We start from the raw sequence: 14,859 nt of genomic DNA, 5'->3' as shown, positions 1-14,859 counted from the left end.
GGAATAAAATCAACATGCAAATATCAGTTGTATCTCTATACACTTGCAATGAACAATTCAAAAAGGAAATTTAAAAAAAAATTTCATTCACAATAGCATCAAAAAAAAATACTTAGGGTACATTTATCCAAGGAGGTGAAAGACTCGTACACTGAAAACCACAAAACATTATCAAAAGAAATTATAGAAGATACAAATAAATGGAAAGACATTCCATGTTCATGGACTAGAAAACATAATATTGCTAAGATGGCAATACTACACTAAGTGATATACATATTCAGTGCAATCCTATCAAAATCTCAACAGCATATTTTACAGATATAGAAAAACCCATTTTAGGACTTCCCTGGTGGCGCAGTGGTTAAGAATCCGCCTGCCAATGCAGGGGACACGGTTCAAGCCCTGGTCCGGGAAGATCCCACATGCCGCGGAGCAACTAAGCCCGTGCACCACAACTGCTGAGCCTGCGCTCTGGAGCCCGTGAGCCACAACTACCGACCCCGCGTGCCACAACTACTGAAGCCTGCACGCCTAGAGCCGGTGCTCCGCAACAAGAGAAGCCACCGCAATGAGAAGCCCACGCACCGCAACGAAGAGTAGTCCCCGCTCGCTGCAACTAGAGAAAGCCCCCGTGCAGCAATGAAGACCCAACGCAGCCAAAAATAAATAAATTTATTTTTTAAAAAAGTCATCGAACTGGATCTCCATGTCACTCCACAGAATGGTAAAAACATGGATTAGTGAAAAAGCAAAACTATACCAATGTATAATTTCAAAATACAAAATACATATATTGCCTGTGATATGTGTAGCATTAATAAAAGTACAAAGCAAGCATAGAGATGGTTGTGGTTGTTTCTGGAGAGGAAAGAGAGGGAAGAAATGAGAGGGTGGCTTTTACTATATCATTAGCATTTTATTCCTTCTATTAAAAAAAACAGATCTGAAGCAAATATGGCAAAATGTTAACATCTGTTTAACTTGGCAGTGGATTTATGGGTCTCTTTGACATTATTTTCTGTATGTTTGAAATGTTTCATAATTAAACATTTTAATGGAAAAATCTTAGATCTCTCTGAAATCTTAATGTACGAATTGAGATAGGGATCCAAATTTATTTAATTCCAGATGGCTAACCGATTGCTCCAAAACTCCCCGGAAACTGCACTTTTACCAAACGCTGTGCACACTGCTCCCGCCAAGGAGGCACTGGGAAGATGGAACTTCACCAGGCCTGCCCCGGAGTGGGGGATTCACTCAGTCACTCGGGCTACGAACTTGGGTGGCCCATCAGGATATAAAAGCAGCCACAGAGGAACGCCCTCAACTTTCTGCCACTAAAACCTCCAGACTCCCCAGCAAATATGCCATCTTTCTGTTCTAGTTACAAGCACAGAGCCGCCTCCTCAGGATCGCAGCCCTGCCCACATTCTCTTCTCATTCTTTCTCCTGAACCTCAGCCTTGCCTCCTTTCTACTAGGTCCACCCAGCATTTAAACACGCTCCTATCTTAACATATGAAACAACAAGCACAAAGTCCCACTTTCCCAAGCCCACAGCCCTGCTAACTAGTGCTCGCCTTTTCCCTTCCCTTCACAGCCAGACTTCTTCAAAGATTCCCACTTCCTCACCACGTTCCTCAACACCTCAGCTTCACCAGCCCACTAAAACTGCTCTGGTGGAGATTGCCAATGACCTCTGGCATTGAGTCCAACCCAAGGACTGGTCAGGGGAGACTGGGAGCAGAGGACTTACCAATTTTCATCTGGTTCCCATCCCTACAGTCTGAATTTTTATTTCCATGTTCCTGTTTTGCTTTTATTAAAATAACAATTCCTATGATCACCCACAAGCAGTTTTTAATTCTCCACTTCCTTGAAGGTTCAGATGCAGCCAACAACATGGACCAGTCCCTCCTTGAGACATGTCCTTCCTGGGTTCCATGTCACCACAGTCTCCCTTCTGGTCGCTTCTTCTTGGCAAAGCTCCCTTCTGCCCAGGCTTCAATGCTGGCTTCCTCACAGTTCTGTCCCACTTCTCACTATATCCTGTTTCTTGGGCAGGGGACAGGGGGGGATTTCATCCATACCATGGCTTCAATTATTAACAGTATGTTGATGGCTCCAGCACTCTGGGTTCTATTTAGATCTCTCTCGTCAGCTCCAGACCCACAGATCCACAGCCTCCTCAGATATCTCTACTTGGATGCCTACAGCCACTAAAATCATCGTATTCAACATCAAAATCATCATTTTCCTTCACCAAACCTACTCCTCTTCCCACTGTACCCATCTCAAAAACAAATCACCATCCATCCAGTTGCTCAAGCCAGAAACCTGGGAATCTTACTATATTGATTTTGCCCCTTAAATCTCTCCAATAATTCACATGTCTTCACCCCTGGACCACCTTGTTTTCTCACCTGGATTACTGCAACCACCTTCTCACTGGTCTCCCACCCATTTGCTATGCTCCAGCCGGAGCGAGCCTTCAAAACCAACACCGAATATGGTACCACTCTGCTCAAAATACTTCACTGGCGCCCCCTCGTTTCTCCGATTGTCCAAACCCCTCAACACGGCTACAGAGCTTCATGACCTGTGCCTTGCCCCTAAAGACTGCCCAGCCTCATCTCCCACAATTCCCTCCAGTCACTGGGAACGGCTATCGATCCCTCCTGCCTCCAGGCCTTTTGCACTCACTGTACCTTCCGCCTGGAACGCCCTCTCCTTCCCACTGGTCTATAGCTGCTGGACTAACTCTTCATCCTTCAACTGCTGGTTCAAAGGCCACCTCCTCCAGAGGCCTCCCCTTGACCTGGACTCGATTAGTTCCTTTATCGTGTGCTCCCCTGTGAAAAGTGCCTCACCCATCAGCGAGTTTTCCCTGCTTCCTGTGGCTCTTTATTTAATGTCTGTCTCCTGAGAGCAGGACTGGGTCTCTCAGTCACCATTTCATCTCCAGTGCTTAGCACAGGGCATATGGTTCAGCAGATGTGAGGAAAATTGCCTTCAGTTCTCGGCCTACTGGAGGTACAGACAAGTAAAGAAACAAACAATACGATCAAGCGCTATAATAGGTCATATATGTGTGTGGATGCTGTGGGCTGCTGTAGTCTGAATGTCTGTGTCTCCCTAAAATTCGTATATTGAATTCCTAATGCCCACTGTGACAGTATTAGGACGTGGGGCCTTTGGGAGATGCTTAGGTCATGACGATGGAACCCTCATGAATGGGATTAATGCTCTTATGAAAGAGACCCACCCCACAGAGCTCCTTTGTGAGGACACAAGAAGTCTGTGACCTGGAAGAGGGCCCTCACCCAACCATGCTGGCGCCCTGATCTCAGACTTCCAGCTTCCAGAACTGTGAGAAATAAATTTCTGTTGTTTATAAGTTACCCAGCCTGTGGTATTTTGTTACAGCAGCCCAAACAGGCTAAGACGGGGATATATGTGGACGTGGTTGCATGTGTATGAAGCGCTGAGGGAACACAATGAACTTTCTGGGCTAGCCAAGAAAGGTCACGTAAAATAAAGTGGCCTTTGAAATGGCTCATCATTTCATCCATTCATTCAGTAAAGAATCTCTGGGCACCTACTTGGTGCCAGGCGCTGCTGAAGGCACTGAGGATACAGCATAAAATGAGACAGACATTGTCCCTGACTTCCTGGAGCTTATTCTACTGGGGATAGAGAGACAGATTAAACTCAAAAAATAAACTAATTTCAGGAAATGATACATGCATTGAAGAATATAAAACACCGTAGGTGTTTACCAGGATCAAGGCGGAAGGGTGTGTGTGTCTGTGTGCCTATGTTAGGTCTCCCTGTGGAGGTGTCGTAGGTGTATATAACCTGACAGGATGGAGCCAGCCATTCAAAGATCTCTGGGAAGATGGCGCTAGGCAGAGGGAACAATGAGACTCACTGGTTCAAAGGACAGGAAGAAGGGCAGTGGGACAGAAACGCAGTAAGATGTTATATCTCCAGCCCAGACCCTGCCCCGGAACTCCAGAGTTACAGACGCAACTACCAACTGACCATCACCACTGGGATATCTAATAGGCATCTTGACCTTCATATGTCCAACACCAGCCTAGTTTCTTCCTCCAAACCCGTTTCCTCCCACTTGAGTAAATGACAATTCCATTCTCCCAGTTGCTCAAGCTAAAATCCCTGGAGTCATACTTGACTCCACCTCACATCCAATCCATCAACAAATCTTGGCTCTACCTTCAAAATAGATCCAGAATCTGGCTGCTTCCCACCACCTCCGCTGCTGCCACCCCAGCCTGTGCTGAAGTATTTGGATCTTATCCTTTGTGTGAGGCATAATTATTGAAGGCTTTCCAGAACTCGGCAGAGAAGGGACACTTGCTCATAGTGGTGTACTGAAGCCAGGTCAGGCCAGTTCGCCAGAGCCAACTGGTAAGTTTTCAGGGATGTCGCAAGATGATTGACATCACAGTGATAGTATGAATTTTGCCATGATGGGGATATTTATACCATGGATACTGGCAAACATTACGTCTGGGCTTCCCCCTCCACCACCCCACCCTACCCTGGCGATCCCGGTGCTCCGCATTTACCAGCACACAGCTGCATGTGCAAATCTGTATTACGTGAAGATAATTCTTGTGTCACGTGGTTCTCTACAGGTGTTTATGTTTGTGAATACACATTAGAATCACCTGAGAAACTCTGCCTACCATACAGCTGTCTGCCTGAACTCAGTTAAGGACTACTGGATGGGGAACACTTGTTAAGAGGCTGTTGGCAGTGATGCAAGTGAGATGAAGGTACCAAGCATGGGAAAGAAGAGGCGAGTTGTGAGAGAAGTCTAGAAGTAGAGAGTGGACTTTGTTGTTGACCCTGATTCCTTTCTTCCATATCACTTCTCAGTTTGTAATCATAGGCTCATTTCTGTGATTCTTTAATCTCTGTCTTCCTCTCCTGACTGTAGTCCATGAGGGCAGGGGCTGCGTGTCTGCTCACCACTGTACCCCCAGAGCAGAGCCCAATACCTACACCAGCACGACCTCATTGCAGAGTCGTTAAATGATGAAAGGAGGACAATTGAAGAAGTAAGAGTCAATAATGACACTCAGATGTCCAGCTTAGGTGACAAAAAGGAGAAACACAGATAAAAGTGTGGTTGGGGGTCCAGAGGGGAGGATTTGGGAAATGTTGACTTGAACTGCCTCTGAAAATCCAGGCAGTGACGCGAAGCTAGAAATATGAGTCTTAAACTTAGAGTTTAGGGTCTGGGAGAGAAACTCTTGACTATACCACGCAACCCTGCCCTCTTCCCTTAGAATCTGAGTTGTCACTGGGGGAGTGTCAACTTCCCTCACCCAAGACTCACCCGAACCTCAGCCTCCCGGGGCCTCCCGTTGAGGTCGCATTTGGACCCGTTGCCATAGGTCTGGCTGTGGTAGCGTTTCAGGCGATGCTGCTTGGAGGCCTGGGGAGGACATCAGGCAGGAGGGAGGGGTGTGAGAAAGACAGCAAGGGGGAAGAAGAGCACTTTATCCTAATAGCCACCAAACCCCAAGAAACACGTCAGCTAATCCTGACCCTCCCCTTCTCGTCAGGGCTCTCAGTCTGCAGCCCAGACCCCTTTCTCTCCCAATCCCACACTCCTGCCACCTTGGCTGTTTCATCATTCCAGTCGAAGGCCGATTGGTAGTAGCCGAGATAGAGGACTTCACCTTTGATCTCTGAATCTGCAAGAGAAAGCACAGTGAAGCGTGGTTACCCTGTCCTCAGAGGACTAGGAGGGAAGGGAACTGGGGAGGCAGGTCACCTTCCATGACAGGTTGCTGAGGGCTTAGGAAAAATGTAGGCGGGAGTCACCTTCCATGTGGTACTGCTGGATGTGGCGTCCATAGCAGAATTCATATGTCCACCAGTCCTTGGTCTGACAGTAAAAAAAAAATGAACAATCGGGGGATGGAGTACAGATGTCTCTTCTTGGAACCAGAATCTCTCCTGGCTCCAAGACACATAATCTCTCATTTACTTTTCATCTCCCTCTGCTTCCACACTCAATCCTCCAGGTTCTCGGTGAGGAGGGAGGGCCTGTTTGCCTTCTGTGACTTGGAGAGAGACCTCTACAGCCTAAGTGGTTTGCACCTGGAGGCTTTCCACTCTTCTCTTTTTATAAAAAAGTCCTTCTTTGGGGACCTCCCTGGTGGTCCAGTAGTAAAGAATCTGCCTTGCAATGCAGGGGATGTGGGTTCGATCCCTGGTTAGGGAACTAAGATCCCACATAGCGTGGTGCAACTAAGCCCACGTGCCTCAAACTAGAGAGCCCACGCGCCCTGGAGCCTGCATGCCACAACTAGGGAAAAGAAAAACCCGCACGCCACAACTAGAGAGAGAAGCCCGCGTGCCGCAGTGAAGGATCTCATGTGCCTCAACGAAGATCCCACGTGCGGCAACTAAGACCCAACACAGCCAAAAAAAGAAAAAAAATCCTTCTTTGTCGTCCATAAAGATATGAAACCATGATATCCTTGTAGCATTCAGACCAGGGAAACATAGAATATTAAAGTATTAATTGAACCCTCTTACACTGTTTTAGCCACGGGGGATAGAGCTGTGAACAAGATAAATTCTTTGACTTCATAGACTTACGTTCTAGTGCTAGGACTCAGACCAAAAATGAATAAACGGACGATTCAGTTAAAAAGATGATTTCAGATCATGAAAAGTGCCATGATGAAAATAAAATAGGATGCTGGGCAGAGAGTGACAGGGGAGGGGGTGACTTTACCAGGAAGGCTTCTCTAGGGGAGTGCCCCTACTGCCCCACATTGACCCTCTTTAGCACCTCAGTCTTAGCTTAACCCTAATTCTGAGCTCTTCTAACTCTCCTCTACATTCAGCAAAGTGTCATCTGTGGTTACAGGATTCTTTGCTTCTTTCCTATCTGTACAATATGCCTACTCCTTCAATGGCCTTCTTAACTCCAACAGATCCTCCCCATCACTCCTCATTCACAGGCACAATGGTTCCCAAATAGATAGTTTCCAAGCCCTAGTTCCCTCCATCCCAGTCCCTTTACCTTCAGCAGGCAGGGCGCATCTTTCATTGGGCTCAACAACTCAGGGATCCCAGGCCCTTGGTAAGCAGGTGCCTCCTCCTCCCTTTCACGCTGGAAGTGAATAGCTCCAGCTGGCAGGCGACATTCATAGCGCTGCTTGTACTTAGAGGAGACAATCACCACGTCCGAAGCTTGGCTCTGGGAAAGAAGTGGGGGTCGGGGGGCAGGGAGGCAAAGAGAGGTTGGGATCAGGGAGAACAACGAGATCCCTCTTCATATCCTGGGGAAGAGCCCAGTCAAGACAGAGAGAACCACAAGTCCTCCAGCTGTGTTTAGCGAGTGAGGGGCGAGGGCACTCCCACTTCTCCACGGGGGAGGAGTCTGAGTGTTTCAATCAGGAACTGGGACCTGAAGTGGACAGTGGGAAGCCCCACCCCTCCCAGGCCCTGGCCCCAAGGGAATGGGTCTCTGATTACGACCCTCCGGAGTCCTCATAAAACCCCTGCTTAACTCTTCCCGATTCTCCTTAGGCTCCCGCCACAGACTCCACAGCTGCCCTTCTTCCTCTACCTTCTCCCCCTTCCCCTTCTGCCCCGGACCCTCGTCCCCTCTACGCCTCCTCACCTGCCCTCCCATGACAGGCAACGGCAGTATCTCGATTCCATAACGCATCTCACTCAGCTCCTCCAGGTTCAGGCTCCCGACACCGCCGGTCAGACTTGCGGGAAACAGGAGCCCCAGAAGTAGCAGCCCCAACAGACTGGACAGCAGCGTTTCCGCCGCCATCTTTCGTTCCCCTTCTAATCCAGAACAACTCCTTCCGCCCTAAACCTGGCGGCGGCCTCACCCCGCCCATCAACGCCACAAGGTGTTATTGGCTAAATATTCTGTCCCTCTTATGTGCCCTAGTCCCATTTGCTAATGTGCCTCCAAAGCCCACGAGGAGGTGGATCACGACGATTAGCAAAACCACTCGCTGCTCACGATTGGTCAGAGAGGCCAACCAATCACCAACGATATCGGACCCCCTCCCACCCTCTATCAGTTCCAGAGAGGCATCGTCTACCCGCTAGGCCGAGTTAAGCAGTTTTTCTCGGTCCTCGCCCAGCTGTTGTGCGCATCTCTAATTGCTTTTTAAGCCTTTTCTTGTATTGTGTCCGGCCGCCGCCAGGCGGAGGATTGAGGCGTATGGGTGCGTGCACGCAATACTCCTGAAAGCTGCTTAATACTTGTGGCAAAACAATTATTATATAATAGTATTCCTCTTTTCACATATACATACAACTTAAGGGCAATCTGGTAATTTCTGTCAAAACCTTTCAGCGCGATCCTGCAGTTGTCGTCTAATAAAATCATCCTAAAGAAATAATGGGGACTTCCAGTTGAAAACTGGGAGCTGGGGGGAGAGGGGCAGGCGGCGAATGCACGTATTATCCTCCAGGCCATGTAGGAACAAAGGGACAGGGAAAGGAGACAACAGCAGCAACATTTTAGAAGCTAGAAAGCAAATGGAGGAATGGTAACTGATTTAGCAAACCTGTGAAATTGATTCCTAAACAAACATAAACATGAAATGACTGTATCTTTGGAAAAACTCATCTGGAGAGTCTGTCCAGCCCCAAAGAGAAATCCCAAAGATACTCTCATCAGGCTTCTCTTAAAGAAACAGGTGAAGGAATCCTACAATTAAGCCCTTGGCCTATGTGCCCCAGCCCTCACACAATCTTTCCAATCAGCTTTTTAATATTCTCATTCTAAAATATAAGCTGACAGCCAAGGATCATAAAACATTTAAGGAAAGTATTTAATGTACAAGGAAGACACCAAAACAAGCAAGAAGAAAAAGAGCAACTTAGAGGAAACAAATTGCAAGGGAGAAAAAGCAACTGAAAATTAAACAAAAAATCCATCAAGATCCTCGGAGAGATAATATATTGTGTGTGTAAGATAACAACAAGGAATCTATTTTTAAAAGTAACTACTATTCAGGTAAGAAAAAAAGAGCTCTTGGAAATCAAAACCATGATAGCAGAAATAAAAATTCAGTAGAAAGACTGGAGGATAAAGTTGAAAATCAAATTTGCTCTACTTTAGGAGAAAATTAATAAAAAGCAAAGGATCAGTCCAGCAAGTTGAACATCTGAATAATGACAGTTCCACAAAAAGAACAGAGACTCAGAATGGAAGAAATTATCACAGAAATTATTTTAAAGTATTATCCTGAAATGGAGAACTGAGTCTCTAAATTGAAAGGGCACACTGATAGCAAAACAAATCAGGCCCACACCACATCCATCATTATAGAATTTCAAAACACTGGACACAGACAAACAATTCTAAGAGCTTCTAGAGAGAAAGGACAAGTTGCATACAAGGATCAAGAATCAGAGCAGTTAGGCTTATCAAAACATTGTAAGATAGAAGACAAGAAAGAATGGTTTCAAATTTTTGAAGGAAATTATTTCCAACCTAGAATTCTACACACAGCCAAACTATGATCTGATTATGAGTCCAGAATAAAGACAATTTCAGACATGCAAGGTCTCAAAATATGGATATTCCATGCATTGTTCTTCAGAAAGATAGGAGAGGATTTATGACACCAGGACAAATGTTAGTCAAAAGACAGAAAAGGTATGAAATCCAAGAAACAAGGTATCCTGCACAAAAGAGAAACAAAAGGAATCCCCAAGGCGATGCTGAAAGGAGATTCCAAGTTGTAGGGCAGAACTAGAGATCAATTCATAAGATTAGAGCAGTTCAGAAGGATTTGGGAGTGATTTCTTTAAGAAATAAAACTGATTGAATACAAATACATTTGAACTTACTGAGAACAGATTTGTTTAACCAGAGGAGAGCCTGGGAATATATTAATGATAAGTATCATTATGTAGAAAGTTAAGGGGTAAAGATGTTAAAAAAAAAAAAAAAAAGAAAGTTAAGGGGGAAAAAAGACATTAATTCCAATGAAAATAAAAAGTTGTGTTGGAAAAGCTAAACAGACTTCTTTTTTCTTCAACGTGGTTGGTTATCCTCACACTAAAAACAACTTAAAATGCTGAGTAAAATATAATTCTCTTCCTTCTGAAAGCATGGTAAAGCCAACAGGACAGTGGAGAATTAACAGGCCAAAATCTAAATGAAGTCAGAAAACCTAGAGGGTTTTGACAGTCAAAACCCTGTAGTCACATTTGCTTGGAAGGCATTTGCCAAAGTTGCAGAGTTGACCTTTGTTTTTTTTTTATTTTAATTTTTAAAAATTTTTATTTATTTATTTGGCTGTGTTGGGTCTTAGCTGCAGCATGCGGGATCTTCGTTGTGGCATGCGGGATCTTTCGTTGCTGTGCACGGGTTCCTCATTGTGGTGCACGGGTTTCTCTAGTTGCGGTGTGCAGGCTTCTCTCTAGTTGTGGTGCACGGGCTCCAGAACGCGTGGGCTTAGTAGTTGCAGCACGCAGGCTCTCTAGTTGTGCCGTGTGGGCTCAGTAGTTGTGGCGCATGGGGTTAGTTGCCCTGCAGCATACGGGATCTTAGTTCTCTGACCAGGGATTGAACCTGCATCCCCTGCATTGGAGGGCAGATTCTTAACCACTGGACCACCAGGGAAGTCCCCAACCTTTGTTTTTTTTAATGTATTTTTTGAACTCTTTTTAAAATTGAAGTATAGTTGATGTACAATATTATGTAAGTTACAAGTGTACAATATAGTGATTCACAATTTTTAAAGGTTATACTCCATTTACAGTTATTATAAAATATTGACTATATTCCCTATGCTTTACAATATATCCTTGTAGCTTATTTCATACATAATAGTTTGTATTTCTTAATCCCCTACCCCTATATTGCCTCTCCCCCTTCCCTCTCCCCACTGGTAATCACTAGTTTTTTCTCTACATCTGTGAGTCTGCTAGCTTGTTGTATTTTTTGGATCCCGGATGTAAGTGATGTCATACAGTATTTGTCTTTCTCTGTCTGACTTACTTCACTCAGCATGATACCCTCCAAGTCCATCCATGTTGCTGCAAATGGCAAATATTCATTCTTTTTTATGGCTGAGTAGGATTCCATTGTATACATATACCATGTCTTCTTTATCCATTCATCTGTTGATAGATGCTTAGGTTGCTTCCATATCTTGGCAATTGTAAATAATGCTGCTATGAACATTGAGGTGCACATATCTTTTTGAATTAGTGTTTTTGTTTTTTTTCAGATCTATACCCAGGAGTGGGATTGCTCTATCGTAGTTCTATTTTTAGTTCTTTGAGAAACATCCATACTGTTTTCCACAGTGACTGCACCAATTTACATTCCCACCAACGGTGTACAGATTTGAGCTTTGTTGATGTGTTTTTGTTTTCTAGAGGATGGGACAAAAGGTGCACTAGAGGTGGAGACTCTGAGAGAAAATCCTCCTGGTAGTGAACCTGTCCCCAGGTCCCCAGCTCCAGGGAAGTGCAAGGAAGGTTGCCTCAGTGCCAAACAAAGGAGAATTTGTAATCACAAGTAGGCCCTTAAAGAAATTTACAGACCAATTTCACAACATTTAAATGGCTTTAAAAAAATTCAAGCTGTAAATTTAGATTTAAGTGGTTCCGAGGAGGAGAAAATAATGGCCCAGGCACTTGGCAGAAGCAAATGCAAATCCACTCTGGAAAAATATCCTCTTCATCCCAGGCACCAAAGAACTCCTACAAATCATTTTCCAAGGGAAGTTAGTAACTCATAATGAAAAATCACTAAACCCAAAAGGACATAAGACACTGTGAATGAGAACCGGAAGAAACAACAGCAGAAACAGAGCCCCAAAGAATTCAGTATTGTAATTACCTGACACTGATTATAATTATGCTTACTATACTTAAAGAAATAAAAGAAATTTGAAAATATATCAGAAAACAGGAAACTATAAAAATAATCTAACATATTTAAAATAGAGTTTCTAGAAATTAAAATATAGAGTTTTAAATTAAAAACTAAATAAAATAACTAAATAGTTTAAGAAGCAATTATTCTTCAGAGAAGAATTCCAGCTAATAAGAGCAGAAGGAATGATATACTGTCATCATTTTATAACGAAATAATTACCTAACGAAATAATTGATCGAGGCAGTAGTCATCAATGACTGTCAGAAACATTAGCTAAGAGGCTTATAGATGAATCAAGCTGACACCATGTGCATACACTGATAAAACTTAACATCATGAAAAGAGGAACAACCAGACATTATGTGCTTCTTGATGGGATACAGTAGGAAGTACAGAGCATTATCTACAAAGGATTCTTGCCAAAAAACCAAGACTCTGTATATAACTACCAGTTTATAGGAAATATGAGAAACAGGACAATATGTTAAACAACACCATGAGAATCTAGAATAAAAGAGGATCAATATTCCAGTTTCTGCAACACATATATTGCAAGAAAAAAAGGGGGAAGAGGACTGTTATAGGTTAAAAGAGGTTTAGGAAATGTATCAGTCAAATGCAATGTATAGCCTTGTTTGGATCCTGAATCAAACTACCTAGAAAAAGACTTTTATGAATCAACTAGGGAGATTTGGACACTGACTGGATATTATATGATATTAAGATATCATTGTCAATTTTGCTGGATGTAATAATGGTATTATGGTTATGTTAAAAAGATACTCCTTATCTCTTAGAGATACGTACTCGTGTATGCATCAGTGAAAGAGTATAATGACTGGCATTTGCATTAAAATAATTCTGTGGGAGTCTGGGAGAGGTGGTGGGAGTATAGATGAAACAAAATTGACCATATTTTTAGTTGAAGCAGCATGATAAATACATGGAGATTCATTATCCTTTACATTTGATTGTATTTGAAATTTTTCATTTAAATTTTCTTTTTCAATACTCAAAGAAAGTTTAAACTTAGCTGAAGATAGGATTAGTGAAGTAGAAAATACATAAGAAGAACATAGCCAGAATGAAACACAGAGGAACAAAGAGAAAAATATGAAAGAGAAAATAAGACATACAGAGAGTAAAGTGAGAAAACTGGTTAGAGTCCTGGAAACAGAAAGAAAGAATGAAGCAAAGATAATTGTTGAGCATATCCTAGAACTAATGAAAGATACAAAATCCACATATTCAAGAGGCCCCCCAAAATTTAAAACAGCATAGATGGAAAAGAAGTCTATACTTACGACAAATCACCATGAAACTAAATGACACTAATGAATAACAGCAGATATTAAAATCATCCAGAGTATGGGTTGGATGGGTGGATGCATGTGTCAGAACTCATTGACCTACAACACAGGCCCATGCATTTCACTGCATGTATATTTACCACAATAAAAATAAAATTAGGGCTTCCCTGGTGGCACAGTGGTTGAGAGTCTGCCTGCTGATGCAGGGGACACGGGTTCGTGCCCCGGTCCGGGAAGATCCCACACGCCGCCGAGCGGCTGGGCCCGTGAGCCATGGCCGCTGAGCCTGCGCGTCCGGAGCCTGTGCTCCGCAACGGGAGAGGCCACAACAGTGAGAGGCCCGTGTACCGCAAAATAAGTAAATAAATTAAATTAAATTAAATTAAAAGCTGCCAGAGAAACAGATTACCTTCAAAGAAGCAGCAGTTGGACTGAGAACTGACTTCTCAAATGACACCAATGGAAGCCAGAAGACAATAAATGATATTGTCAGTGTGATGAAAGAAAATAACTGCCACTGGGAATTTTATGGCTAGTGAAAATATCTTTCAATAATGAGGGAAAAATACAAATATTTTCAGACCAAACGAACAAAAAAAAAACCAACCCCCCAGGAGGGTTTGCAACCAGTAAAGATATACTTCAGAGGAAAGGACAGGGATACAAGATGGAAGGTCTGAGATGTAAGAAGGAATGAAGTGGAGAAATAGGTAAAAACCCTACATGATTATTGACAGTAGAAAAAACAGTGCTAATGTCTTCTGGGGTTTAACTATTAAGATGGAATCAAAACACACCAAAGCAATAACACACATTGGGAACTTGATGAATAAAGTAAATTGTTCAAGGTTTCTTGTATTGTCTGCATGGAGAGTATGCTGATTATTATGTCTTTTGGCTTCAAATCCACCCTTCTATATACCACTGTGATGTTGGAGCTGGTATTCTGAAAAACACATTTCATTTTTTTTCTTTTAAACAGACTTTATTTTTTACAGCAGTTTCAGTTTCACAGAAAAATTAAGCATAAAGTACAGAGAGTTCCCTGTCCTCACACATGCAGAGCCTATCCTACTATCAACATCCCACATCAGAGCGGCACATTCCCTATAATCATTGGACTTACATTGACACATCATCACCCAAAGTCCACAGTTTACATTAGGGTTCACTCTTGGTGTTATACATTCTATGAGGGTTCTTTCTTTCTTTTTTTTCCTTTGGCCATATTTGCTGTGCACCAGTCTCACCAAGGAGCCCTGGCTGTGCTAGGTGTACAGGAAGAGCCTCTCACCCATGTCAGTGGATACTTGGTCGACATGGAGGGCCAACAAAAGCATGGCTGCAGGCCAGCCCAAGTGTGGACCTGCCCTATTGGCCACGGGTGCTGGCGCCTCCCTGGAGACCTCCTTGTGGTCCATGGGGATCTTGAGTTTCACCATCTCGTACTTCTCACCCTCATCCTGCTCACTCTTCACCAGAAGCACCAGTCTCCTCTTGTATCTCTTCCTCCTCTTCCCCCTCCTGTTCCCACCTCCTCCTCCGTCTGCTGTTCACCAGGCATCTTAGTGTCCTTCAAGGTCTCTCCTGTGGCCGACTGGGAGGTCTCTGCTGTGGCCAAACA

General features: G+C 43.8%; 1 protein-coding gene across 4 annotated transcripts in view; it reads right to left on the bottom strand.

Moving 5' to 3' along the window:
* OS9 (OS9 endoplasmic reticulum lectin) overlaps positions 1–7,863 on the bottom strand; it is a 29,627-nt gene extending 21,764 nt beyond the window's left edge. For 2 of the 4 annotated variants that reach the window (XM_027106816.1, XM_027106819.1), the window contains exons 1-5: positions 7,678–7,855; positions 7,075–7,251; positions 5,862–5,925; positions 5,655–5,731; positions 5,371–5,469 (exon numbers count right to left, since the gene is read on the bottom strand). In XM_027106816.1, the coding sequence (XP_026962617.1) occupies positions 5,371–5,469; positions 5,655–5,731; positions 5,862–5,925; positions 7,075–7,251; positions 7,678–7,839 (579 nt within the window). In that variant the 5' untranslated portion in view covers positions 7,840–7,855. Of the gene's footprint in view, positions 1–5,370; positions 5,470–5,654; positions 5,732–5,861; positions 5,926–7,074; positions 7,252–7,677 lie in introns of all 4 variants that reach the window. The other 2 variants (XM_027106820.1, XM_027106817.1) reach the window with 2 other exon arrangements.
* Positions 7,864–14,859: the final 6,996 nt, after the last annotated feature.

Source organism: Aethalodelphis obliquidens, unplaced genomic scaffold (assembly GCF_003676395.1).
Source record: "Aethalodelphis obliquidens isolate GAN/ISIS:26980383/991018 unplaced genomic scaffold, ASM367639v1 scaffold8, whole genome shotgun sequence".
In the NCBI taxonomy this organism is placed as follows: domain Eukaryota; kingdom Metazoa; phylum Chordata; class Mammalia; order Artiodactyla; family Delphinidae; genus Aethalodelphis; species Aethalodelphis obliquidens.
This window is presented reverse-complemented; position numbering and strand designations above follow the sequence as displayed.